Genomic DNA, 10685 nt, shown 5'->3' with positions numbered 1-10685 from the left:
TGAGAAAGTAAGTTCACTTCATTGAAGCCCAGTTTTTCCCTGTTATTTGAGGGTTATCTCTTCCATGTTTATTGTTTTAATGTTCTAATCATGTCCTCTCTCATTTCTAACTTGAAGACTGTTCTTGGTTGGACTTAGGAAACTAAATAGAAGATGAGTTGATCTGTGTTTTCCTATTCTCTGGGGTCATGACCTCGCTGACTCCCATGCAGCCGCTGGATTCTGCATTCGAGCATCTCAGCACCAGCCCTGCTGAGAGCTGCAGCCTTGGCCTGTTCTCACCAGGCTCAACCCTCCTGCAGGGGCTCTACTCTTCCGTCTCTCGTTACACCTTCCTGATTCTGACCCAGTCTGGTTTTCACCACAGGCTAGATGCTGCCTACTGCCTGCTGGAGGGACTGTTTTCAATCACTCCAGCGACAGCTGCCCTGGTGTCTGACCCAAAGACACAATGGTCTATTTCTAGGCCGGTGCTTCTGATATGATCAATAGGACGGCTTTCAGACTGTCTTTGTTTGCCTTTCAATAAAAAGATTTTCACAGCCAAACAAAGTAAATAATATGAGTTCTGCTTTTTTGTTAAGGACACTGAGGCTTAGAATGGTCAAGTCACTTCCCCAACAGGGCAGAGATTTTAAGCAGTGGAGTCACCCAAAACTCTGAATTTTTCCTTTTTTTTCTTTTTAGGGCCACACCCACAGCATATGGAAGTTCCCAGGCTAGGGGTGAAATTAGAGCTGCAGATGCTGGCCTCCACTACAGCCACAGCAATGCCAGATCCTTAACCCACTGAGTGAGGCCAGGGATCAAACCTGCATCCTCACGGACACTGGTTGGGTTCGTTACTGCTGAGCCACAGTGGGAACTCCAAAACTTAGAAGTTCTAATGCTTTCTCTAGTACTGCTCCAACATGCCAAAAGGGCAGGGACAAAGTCTCAATACCTTCTATATTATTTCCCAAATGTTATATAGTCTCTCACTCGTAAGTACTCAACAAATTTGCCAACTAATTGAAAAGTATGCATAACATTTAAAAATCATGTCATTTTGGAAGTCATCTATATCAGAATTTAAACATTTCCACAGAAGGAGTGTTGTGATAGGATTTCTTTTGTGTTAAGGATTTCTACTCATCTTGTGTGAAAGTTATAGGATTTATGCTGTTTTAAGCTACTCTCATTAGCTAAAAATGGAGTCACAGTGGCTGATGTGAACTTTCATATTAGTTGTTTCGAAACATCCTCTGTAGGACTGCAGGTGTCTGAGTAGTAAACTAAGAGTGCTAATTTAGATAAGGGATTTATTAGGCAAATTGGGATTTATGTCATTGGAACTGGGGGGCGACTGGTAGAGAAAAGATTGAGATAAGATCACCTGGGGTGTAGCTGTTACTCCTATTGACAGACAGAATTTTTTTTTTTCTTTTTTTGAGGGCTGCACCTGCGGCATATGAAAGTTCCCAGGCCAGGGGTCGAATTGAAGCTGCATCTGCCGGCCTACACCACAGCCACAGCAATGCCAGATCCTTAACCCACTGAGCAAAGCAGGGATCTAACCCAAATCCTTATGGATACTAGTCGGGTCCTTAACCCCTGAGCCACAACGGGAACTCGCAGACAGACCTCTTAAAACCAGATGGCGGAGCAGGGTGGCTCTTTGGTGGAGGACTGGACTCTGTGCTGCTGAAACTGTTCCGGGGACGCTGCCCGGGGCTCCCTGGGAGCAAAGGGTGAGTCCCCACTCAGACTTGTCACTTGTCCTGAGCCAGGCTGCTGGACCCAGGGCCGCTGGACCCGGGCCACCTCCTCCCCAGACTCCTCCCCGGAGTGATTCATTACCCCGGTCTGTTTTCCCACTTGGCCTACCTGGTCTCGTGAGCTGATCGTGTGCAATAATCTAGCAATTTGTGCATTGAACTGGCTGCATTTTGTGTGTCTCCAATCCTGTGATTCTCACATGGCCTCACCTCTGGGTCCTGACAAACAGGAGAGATAAATAAACTCCTGACAAGGACAAATTGTAGTTTTTGCTCCTCCCTGACCCGCCAGCCCTCGGACATTGGTGTGGGAGTTCTAATGAGCAAGAGAATGGCCATAAAATAGACAAAAGTTGGTAAAAGCGGAGACGCGTTCATGAATGAGAGTGTCGTGCCATAAATCACTGCGAGTGGACTACAAAGAGGAAGGTATTTCTTAAACATCTGTCACTTGGGATAAAATTTCCTAAACCACTTTGCGTTTTTCAGTCTCAAATCGATGATCCCGTGAAAGGCCAAGGTAACATGTGAGCAGCGGAATCCCTTTACCCTGTCCTGCTCTTTGTGCTTTGCAGCCCCGTGTCACTCACAGCTCTTTCACACAATGAAAGCCTCAAATGAATACAGCGCTTTCTTCTGGAAATTCGAAATGTGTTCTCCATGGCACCGCTAATTGAGTCTCAAAGCATTTCTCTGTGGAGTGGGCGTGCAGGGAGAAAAGGAGTTATTCTTTCCCGTTGTGACACAGAGAAAAGAGCTGGAAGAATAGATCAGTCCCATCTACTATATGCAACCGGATGCTAATTCAGTTTCATTCAAAGTCAGAGACCAGGTTCCCCTCGTGCAGCCAGTCTTTCAGACAGACTCATGCTCAGGGCTTTACTCCCTCAGTAAGTCAGCAAATAATTCCTTGGGGCCAACTGTATGTCCGATTCTGTTCTTGGGGATACAGCCGTGAAGAGGAGAGGAAGCATCTCTGCCTTACAGAACCTAGATTCCTTCAGAGGGAGGCAGACAACAAACGCCATCAGCAGGTCAATGGTACAGTGTGTTTGCAGGTATAAACGCTGTGAGAAGCAAATAAATCAGCGAAAAGGGAGGAGGCGTGCAGGGAGGGTGATGCTCTCCAGTAAGTTCCTCTCTGAGGTGTCCCTGAGGAGGTGTCTGCGCAACATCTAAGCGGAGAGGACGGGGCTGGTGCAAATACCCTGTGGCGGCAGCAGGCTTGGAATGTTCAGGAAACGAGGAGGGCAGGGTGGCTGCAAAGGCGTGAATAAGGAGCCAGAAACTGAGGCCAGAAGAGGTTACCTGGTGTCAGAGTGACAGGTGTCAGAACGAGGTCACTAGGCTAGACCCAAATCCAACAGGACTGGTGGCCTTATACGAAGGGGGAAATGTGGACACAGAGAGAAACCTAGAGGATGGCGGAAAAGACCCAGCCTTCCTTCCGAGCCCCTCACAAGCCACCAACCCTGGCCGACCCCTTGACTTTGGACTTGTCACCTTCAGGGCGGTGAAAGAATACATCTCTGTTGTCTAAGCCACTCGGTGTGTCATGCCCGTTAGCAAACACAGAAAACCGTTTTCAACATTTCAAAAACATCAATCAAATTCTATTATGTCTAAGACAAGACTGGAGTTAAAGACAACAGCAACAACAACAACAACAAAAACCTGAAATGTCATTGTCTGGGGGTGGAATTCTACTTATCGGACGAAGTAACAGCACTTTTACCGGCTACTCGGGAGTTCCATCCAGCGTGGAAAATGGATGCATTATCGCATTCTACAACTGAATCTGTTTGACAAAAATATTTCCAAATACAGGGTCCATGTGGAAAATGAGAAGTGGTTTTGAGTGATGATAGCTGAGGATCACATACTTATATGGTTTTGGAAAGAAAGCGACAGAAAAGCATCCTAGAATATCCATGCTGTTTTGCTGTTAGCGACATAAAAGGCCATAACATAGGCGGAGGCAAAGCGCAAAAAAGAACATATGAAAACTCCATGTTCTAAGATCCAGATGGGCTGTGGAAGATGATCTAGTCTAACTCTGTTTATATAGGAAAAAATATGAGCTCTATAGAAATGTTGAGGGAATGGACACAACTGTGTTTCCAATATATCGTAACGCAAAGGAGGAATTGTCTAATGAGGCTTCACAGTAACAGCAGGAGAAATGGTGAGATGTGCTCTTCCTGGAACCTTCCTCCTTGGTATGTGCCTTGCAATGGGAAGCAGTCAGAAGCACTTGAATCACAAATGCACAGAGAGAAAGGTGTGAGTTGTGTAAGTAGCAGGAGAACAGGTGGGGTGAGAGATGAGACAGACGATCGAATCCAAGCGTCTTGGTGGGAGACCCCTGAATTGTTTTAAACTCATACCGTGGCTAGAGGCATTTTTGCATCTTCTTTCCACGGGGCTTTAGAGAGCCACAGAGGCATGTTTGAATCCAGGCTCTGATATTTACAGGTATGTGATCATCATCAGGTTTCCTAACTTGAACCTCAGTTTCTTTGCAGAGCTTGTAGGGTAAATTTTGTCAAAAATTGGGAGAATTTTAAAAATGTGTGGGAGGATTATAGACCCAGATTATGTTTAGGTATAAATATCGATACAGTAGGAATCCAACAAATGGTCGTCATTAGAGTAATAATAACTTATTATTATTAGAGTAATAATAATTATTATTAGAGGAATAATAACTTTTTATTATTAGAGTAATAATAATTATTATTAGAGTAATAATAACTTTCCAAATGGGTTTTGGAATGTCTCGCCTTCGCGTCTTAGTCGAAACCCTTTCCTCCACCGTCTGTACCGTCATTGGTTTCCAGGCTTTATCTTCCTAACGTGGATTTCTTGAGCAACAGTGAAAAGCATCAGGAAGACCTGGATTTGAACTCTGCCAGTCACCCCCCATCAGGGACACAGAACCCCTGGGAGTGTATTGGAATGAGGGGTGTATTATAGGAGCAAGAGTGCATACAATTGCGAGGGAAGCTGGGAAAGTTACTTTCTAGAAGGAGGACTAGGAAGACCTGAGAAAAGTCAGTGCCAGAAGCTCGGAGGTCTCTGTGTGGCTGGACGAGCTGAAGCTGATGGGGGCGTCTGGGAGGCCAGGCACTGCCAGGTGCGGGAGGGGCCACGACAGGGAGCTGGTCAAGGACAGAAGGTTGTGGCCTTGGCATGGCTGTGAAGGGAGGGAGCGCCAGGACAGGCTACAATTTTCTGGGACTCTGTGTGTGTCACCGCGTCAAACTACCAAGCCCTTCAGAAAGGAATAGGTCCCGTCTCACCTTGTTTTCTGAATTTTGCACAAATTCCTCCTTTGGCAAACTCTGCTCACATGCCTACAGGGCAGGGGACCCGGGAAAAGTCGTTCTAGCTATAACCGAGTTGTCGCAGGACCAAGCCACACAGGCACGTATTGGTTGTGTGGGTTGTATCAGGCAGTTGATGTAACTTTTCTGCTCCTCGCCTTCCCATGGATGTATCAGTATAAAAAAGATGGCAATTCTAATGACTGCCACAGGATTTTAGTGAGGATTCAATGAGATAATAATGTAAACAGTGTATTGCAAAATATAAAAACTACATATCATTATCATTTAATTAATATGCATCTACTGTGTGCCAGAAACTCTACTATGCCTGGGACATTACATAGTAGTGAAAACTAAATAGATAGTGTCTCTGTTCTCATGAAGTTGAATCAGAAACCAGCGAGATATTCAAACAGACATGTTAAGTAGGCGGATGATAGACTGGATTTCAGAGAGTGGGTCTACATTAAAGGTACATATTTGGGTGTTATTCATATTTAGGAAGCATTTAAAGGTCTGAGTCTAGTTTAGCTTACCTAGGGAGTACATGTAAATTGAGAGGAGTAGAGACCCAGAGTTCTCGTTGTGATACAGCGGAAACGAATCTGCCTAGTAACCATGAGGTTTTGGGTTCAATCCTTGGCCTCGCCCAGTGGGTTAAGGATCCAGCATTGCCATGAGCTGTGATGTAGGTTGCAGACGTGGCTTGGATCCTGCATTGCTGTGCCTGTGGCATAGGCCAGCAGCTACAGCTCTGATTCAACCCCTAGCCTGGGAACTTCCATATGCCACAGTGTGGCCCTAAAAAGCAAAAAGAAAAAGAAAAAGAACACCTGAGTTTTACATGTGGCTCAGATCCCCAGTTGCCGTGGCTGTGGTGTAGGCCAGAAGCTATGGCTTAGATTAGACCCCTAGCCTGTGAACTTTCACATGCCACACACGTGGCCCTAAAAAGAAAAATTAAAAAAAAGGAGCATAGACCCAAAGATTGAGACATGAGGCATTCCAAAATTTAGAGGTGAAAAAGATAAACAATCAGTGAGGCTGAGAAACGGCAACTAGTAATGCAGAAAAGAAATAAAAAGGTTGATGGGATGAGAGATATAAGTAAGAGAGATTAAGAGGTAGAAACTTCCAGGTACAAAATAAATGAGTCACAGCTATGAAGTGTACAGTGTGGGCCATAGAGTCAGTAACCATGTAATACCTTCGTGTTGTGACAGACTGTAGCTAGACCGGCTGTGGTGATGACTTTGAAATGCAGAGAAGTATTGAGTCACTACGTGGAGCCCCAGGAATGAACACAATCTTGTAGATCAATTAAACTTCAGAAACCAAGAAAGAAACTCACCGAAAAAGAGGTGGGATCTGTGGTTCCTGGAGGTAAGGGTGGGGGCACCGGAAATTGGATGCAGGTGGCCAAAAGGTACAAACTTCCAGTTAGAAGATAAGTAAGTCCTAGAGAAGCAAGGTGCAACACGATAAATATCATCGACCCCACTGTGTGCTGTCCGTGAACGTTAAGAGAGTGAAGCCTAAGAGTTCTCATCACAAGGGAAAAACATTATTTACTTATTCTCTTTTGAAGGATGGATGTTCATTCACTCGATTTAGCGTGGTAATCATTTTACGATTTATGTATGTACATCCTTATGAGGTACCCCTTGGACTTAGGGCTGTAGGTCCACTATGTCTCAATAAAACTAGAAGGAGAAAAAAACAAAAATAAAAAAACAGACAGTGCTGTCCTGGTAATCAAGTGGAGAAAATTTTTGAGAAGGTGCGAGGGATCAACTTTAACGTCTATTGAAAAGTTGATTCACGCGATAACTGAGAATTACTGATTCAGAGACGAGGAGGTCATTGCCAGAACTGAATGGGTTCAAGATGGAATTAGAGAAGATGTTTTCGGTGTAAAAGGAAGCAGAAAATAGGGCAGGAACACGTGGGAAGTGCATCAAAGGAGATCTTACACCTGTCTATATCTGTAGCTACCGATAGATAACTTGGGTACCTATCCCATGTAAGATAACCTTCACAAGGATATAGCTATCATACCTACCTGATGGGTGGATAATTAGATGGTGTATATCTCACACCTCAGGCATACAATATAAACTGTTATCTCTGTTCCAGCTGTTAGTTTGCTGATTGACGGAACTGTCCCATCAGTGCTGAGTCTGGGTGCCCCCCCCCGGGTGCCCCCCCTCGTGCCCCCCCCCCCGCCATGAGGACAGAGCTCTATCTAGAGATGCAAAGGAGAAAGGCTGCTTCTTCCACATGGTTCCCCCTTAAGAGAAAAGTGGTCAAACTGAGTGAACATGTCCAGTTATTCTTTCCAAACTTATTCATCCAATTCATGTCAACTTCCCAGGAGTTGACAGAGCAAAGGGGAAGGGAGAGGGGTGAAGGGGAAGAGGTAGGTTTTGGCTACAGTAAGAAAGTTAAGGAACTATTCAGAGAAGAAGCTGAAACAATGGCAAGTTTGCTGACAAAGATCACAAGTTCCAGGGCTCACAAGGGGGAGTTCCTGGAGTGGCTCAGCCGGTTAGGAACCCAACTAGTATCCATGAGGTTGAGGGTTCAATCCCTGGCCTCACTCAGTGAGTTAAGAATCTGGCGTTGGGAGTTCCTGTCAAGGCTCAGTGCTTAACAAATCCGACTAGAAACCATGAGGTTGTGGGTTCGATCCCTGGCCTTGTTCAGTGGGTTAAGGATCCGGCATTGCCGTGAGCTGTAGTGTAGGTTGCAGATGTGGCTCGGATCCTGTGTTGCTGTGGCTGTGGTGTAAGCCGGCGGCTACAGTTCCAATTGGACTCCTGGCCTGGGAACCTCCATATGCTGCAGGTGCAGCCCTAGAAAAAAACAAAATGACAAAGAAAAGAATCTGGCTTTGCTGTGAGCTGTGGTGTAGGCCCCAGATGCAGCTCAGATCTGGCATTGCTGTGGCTGTGGCACAGGCTGGCGGCTACAACTCTGATTCTATCCCTAGCCTGGGGACCTCTGTATGCTTCTCAGATGTGGCCTTAAGAAGAAAAATTAACAAACAATGACAACAAAAAACAAAACAAAAAAACTCCCAAACCCCACAAAAAACCAGTGTACAATGGAAAGATTTTGGGAATTGGGCAGGAGTGGGACATAGGGCCGGCTAGGGTGTGGGTGAGCTAGCTTGGGGGAGTCATCTTTGCGTCTAATATTTAGAACCGAGGACAGGCTGACTAAACAGAGGTGGCTTCAGGGAAACCTGACAGGCCTGGGTGGGCCTGGGGTGTGCCCTGATGCACGTGGCCCCTGGGTCTGCTTGGCACGGTTGTGGGTGACCAGCAGCAAGCTCTGTCTTTACCTAGGACATTAGGAAGGGGCTGGCTTGATTGTCATACCTCTTTCTCTCCCACGTCTGGCCAGTGGGTGGAAGGCAAACTCATATTATTCATAATTTCACAACTCTGCTCCTGAAAGCCAGAGACATAAGTTTCATTAGTATAACTGGGACCAAAATGATTTTTTCTTTTTCTTAATGTCCTAATCTTTACAGAAAAATTAGTGACAGCAACCTGAAGCATAGTTCTGGGGGGTCAGCACCCCAACTCCATCTTTGGAAACGCTAGAGGATCAGAGTAGTGGGTGAAAGTTCCTCGGAGCATCTTCTGTCGAAGGGAGAAACCGGATATTGGGGACGCACCTTCATTTTAACAGGTGGCAAGATTTTCACCTCGAGTTGGCAGCCTCCGAATCGTTTCTCTAACTTAGAAGGAAGCCGGCAGCCCGGCTGAATGACTCCCTTGATCCCGGCCACTCCCTTCACTCCTAGGCTGCTAATATCGCTCCAGTCTCCTTCTGGAAGCCTAATGATCCTCAGTCCTCTGCTTGCCTCGCTCTGCCAGCGGAGTCACCGGGCGCGTGACGACACTGCTGGCAGCAAGGGGCTCCATCCCCTCCCGCACGCCTGCCTCCGTCCAGCCGCCGTCACGCTCCCTGCGCGTCCCGCTTCCACGCTCGGCTCGGGGCCTGCAGCCGCGCGCACCCCGCCGGGCGGTCGTGACCGTGGGCGGGCGGGGCCGCGAGGCCTGGCGGAGCCGAGCCCCCCGCCCCGCCCCCGGCCGGCACCTCGGGACGCCGGCTCCCACGTGACAGTCCCCTCCTCCTCCCTGCAGTCGCGCGCACGGGCCGGGCGTCTCGGTCCCGCGCGCGCTCGTGGCCCCGGAGCCCGGGAGCCGAGCGGAGCCGGGAGCGGCGGAGCGCGGGCCGCCGGAGCCCTGTGCCCGCGCGGGGGGATGAGGCTGGCCGCGCGCTGACACCGCCGCACCCAGCCGCCGGGAGCAGGCGCCGCGGCCGCGACCTTGACCAGGAGGTAGGCGGCGGGGAGGGGCGGGGGGAGGCGGCGCCCGGCGGAGCCCCGCGCCCCGGCCGCCCGCGCTGACACCGCCGCCGGCCCGGCTCCCGCGCGCCGCTCGGGGCCGCCTGCCATTTGCTGCCGCCGCGAGCGCCAGGCAGGCGGCCGGGCCGAATGGTCCCCCGGTGCCCAGCCGCCCCCACCGGGACCCAGGTACGGCTCTGGAGGGCCCCCCTGCCACCTGTCTCTTGGCCGGGACGCCCTGAAGCCTCCCTGCCAAGGTCGGGCCGGGTTCCGCCGTGACGCCCGGAGCCCGGTGGGCCGGGAGGAGAGGGGCCGGTGGCCGGCGGCGCGGCAGGTGCGGGGGACCCCGGGAAGGAGGAGGAAACCCCAGACCGCAGGCTGCGGGCCTCCGGATGCGCCTGCCCTCGGGGACCCGGGACAGAGCCTGGAGAAAGTGTGCTGCCACGGGGTGTTGCCTTTCCGCCCTTCCGCGGAAAACACCATCGAGAGGAGATGCGAGTAATGGGAGAGAAGAGAACTCTGTAGCATGGAAATGGTAACCGTGGGTTTTTTTTTTTTTTTTTTTTTCCCTCGGTGAGCTTCAAACACTTTTTTAAAAAAATGAGTATCCAGAACATCAAGTCAGTTCAAACCATCGCCAAATGACTATTTTAACAAGCAGATTCTCATTTCTTCTAATTTCCTGGGAGGACTGTAGGTGTAAATTCGTTTTTTTTTTTTTTTTTTTTTTGAATTCTATTCCTGTGCTGCTTCCTGCAGCCATGCCCAGCACATAAGCATGCTCCATGTAGGGTTGGTGTTGTGGATGAATCAAGAGATGCCACCTTCTTCGGCACTGCCCTTGGGATCTCACTGAAGTCTCTCTAACTCTTGCAGGGTGGACTGCTCATTCCTGCGTCTGAGAGTGGACCACGTGTGTGTCGGTCGTGTGGTGACATGGCCCAGGGCAATAATTATGGGCAGACCAGCAATGGGGTGGCAGATGAGTCACCCAACATGCTGGTGTACAGAAAGGTAAGAATTCCCTCACTTTCTTGGAAAAAGGGAAAGGCTTGGCTTCCTACAGTTTTTTTCCCCCATCAGAATCTATATTTAAATCGTGTGGCCTTGTAGCTTCTCCCAATCCCCAGTGTCTGCACCCGTGCTGGAGGATGATCTGATGTTCTCAAGTGACGCCTGTGTAGAGACACAGTGAGGGGAACGAGGCCACTCATACTTTACCTGCTGACTTTACAAGGA

The 10685-nt window shown here is 48.8% G+C and overlaps 1 protein-coding gene and 1 long non-coding RNA gene across 5 annotated transcripts in view; one reads left to right on the top strand and one right to left on the bottom strand.

The window, feature by feature from the left end:
- Nucleotides 1-6442: 6442 nt before the first annotated feature.
- Nucleotides 6443-9109, bottom strand: LOC125113022 (uncharacterized). The gene is made up of 3 exons (XR_007131306.1): nt 8772-9109; nt 8470-8541; nt 6443-6544 (listed from the first exon to the last, which is right to left on the bottom strand). It is a non-coding gene; the product is annotated as an uncharacterized LOC125113022 (long non-coding RNA).
- A 194-nt stretch (nt 9110-9303) lies between these two features.
- RGS7 (regulator of G protein signaling 7) overlaps nt 9304-10685 on the top strand; it is a 371782-nt gene continuing 370400 nt past the window's right edge. For 2 of the 4 annotated variants that reach the window (XM_047755055.1, XM_047755054.1), the window contains exons 1-2: nt 9562-9981; nt 10323-10460. In XM_047755055.1, the coding sequence (XP_047611011.1) occupies nt 9973-9981; nt 10323-10460 (147 nt within the window). In that variant the 5' untranslated portion in view covers nt 9562-9972. Of the gene's footprint in view, nt 9441-9561; nt 9982-10322; nt 10461-10685 lie in introns of those variants that run through there. The other 2 variants (XM_047755056.1, XM_047755057.1) reach the window with 2 other exon arrangements.

This window comes from Phacochoerus africanus, chromosome 12 (genome assembly GCF_016906955.1).
Source record: "Phacochoerus africanus isolate WHEZ1 chromosome 12, ROS_Pafr_v1, whole genome shotgun sequence".
Classification (NCBI taxonomy): domain Eukaryota; kingdom Metazoa; phylum Chordata; class Mammalia; order Artiodactyla; family Suidae; genus Phacochoerus; species Phacochoerus africanus.
The sequence above is the reverse complement of the archived record's forward strand: the minus strand, read 5'-3'. Positions and strand labels throughout refer to the sequence as shown.